The following is a 1241-nucleotide window of genomic DNA, read 5'->3' as shown; positions in this document are numbered from 1 at the left end:
GCAAAACAAGGAAAGCATCTGAAGCGTCAGTCTCGGGGCGTTACACATAAGTCGTACGGCGTTCGTGGCACAGCGCCGGCAAGGTATGCTGATTATGTAAAATTAGTGGCTGTTAGAGCATCTCCAACAGCCGCCCCAAAAGGCGCGCGCGCGGTAAACCGAGTTTTTAGCGCGCGCGGGACGTTTCGGTGCGCTTCAGCGGTGGCGGGAAACTCGCGCGCGGGGGAACCGATTGGGCGCGCGCGGGAAAAGGCGGCAGCTCGCGCGCTATTTTTGGCGCACCGCTTCCGGCACGCCTTTAAATTGCGGCGCTCGCCACGCGCCTATTTCACACACTTCTCTTCCTCTTCCGCTGCCACGCGCGCCTCCATCGCTTCCTCGTTGCTTCCGCTGCCACGCGCACCTCCACCGCTCCAGCGCCCCGCCACCGACGCGCCACCATGCTGCCGCGCCGCCGAGGAGCGTCGGGCTACCGCGGCGTCTGCCAGCGCCCCAACGGCGGGTACTACTCCGAGATATGGTCCGGCGAACTCCGGCTCAGCCTCGGCACCTTCGAGACGGCGCACGAGGCCGCCCGCGCGTACGACGCGGCGGCGTGGCGCCTAGGCAGGCCGCGCCCGCAGATGAACTTCCAAGACGTGGACACGCTCCAGCAGGCGCTGGACGTCGCCCCGCCGCGTCATCTTAACACGGCACAAGACCGTGCGGAGCACGCTGAGCGGCAGCGCCGCCTCCTCGTCGCCCAGGAGGACGAGCGGGTCATGGCAGAGTGGCGCCGGCGCCACCCGGAGGACGTTACCCACGAGCAAGCCTACTGGGCAAGGCGCCGCGAGGAGGAAATGCAAAGGCGCCGCGATGAGCGGTTGGACAGGCGTCGGCGGAAGGCCTTGGCGATATCGCAGTGCGAAATCGTTCAGAATGGTGGGCAGACGATCTTTACGTCTGATGATGATCGTTGGGAGGACATGTGGCTCGATACCTCGGACCAGACCAACGAGGATGGCGATGATGATGGTGGTGACGACGACTGGGAGTAGGCTGTAGTTGCACTATCTAGTAGTTTATGTCGTTGCACCGTAGTTTTTTATCTATCTATGCTATGGAACTATGTAAAATATCTATGTATCGTTTTTTTAATCTATGAATTTTATTTATCGTTTTATTAAAAAATGTACGTAATGTTTAGCGCGCACTGCATTTTAGCACGGCCGCTGGAGCTACGCGCGCGCTCAATTTTGACG

At 60.4% G+C, this 1241-nt stretch overlaps 1 protein-coding gene across 1 annotated transcript; it reads left to right on the top strand.

Annotated features, from left to right (window-relative positions):
- Positions 1-440: 440 nt before the first annotated feature.
- On the top strand, positions 441-1037 carry LOC109774736 (uncharacterized). Its single transcript, XM_020333500.1, has one exon. It carries the CDS (start codon positions 441-443, stop codon positions 1035-1037), a length of 597 nt encoding a protein of 198 aa, XP_020189089.1.
- Positions 1038-1241: the final 204 nt, after the last annotated feature.

The sequence above is a fragment of the Aegilops tauschii genome, chromosome 7 (genome assembly GCF_002575655.3).
Source record: "Aegilops tauschii subsp. strangulata cultivar AL8/78 chromosome 7, Aet v6.0, whole genome shotgun sequence".
Classification (NCBI taxonomy): Eukaryota; Viridiplantae; Streptophyta; class Magnoliopsida; order Poales; family Poaceae; genus Aegilops; species Aegilops tauschii.
This window is presented reverse-complemented; position numbering and strand designations above follow the sequence as displayed.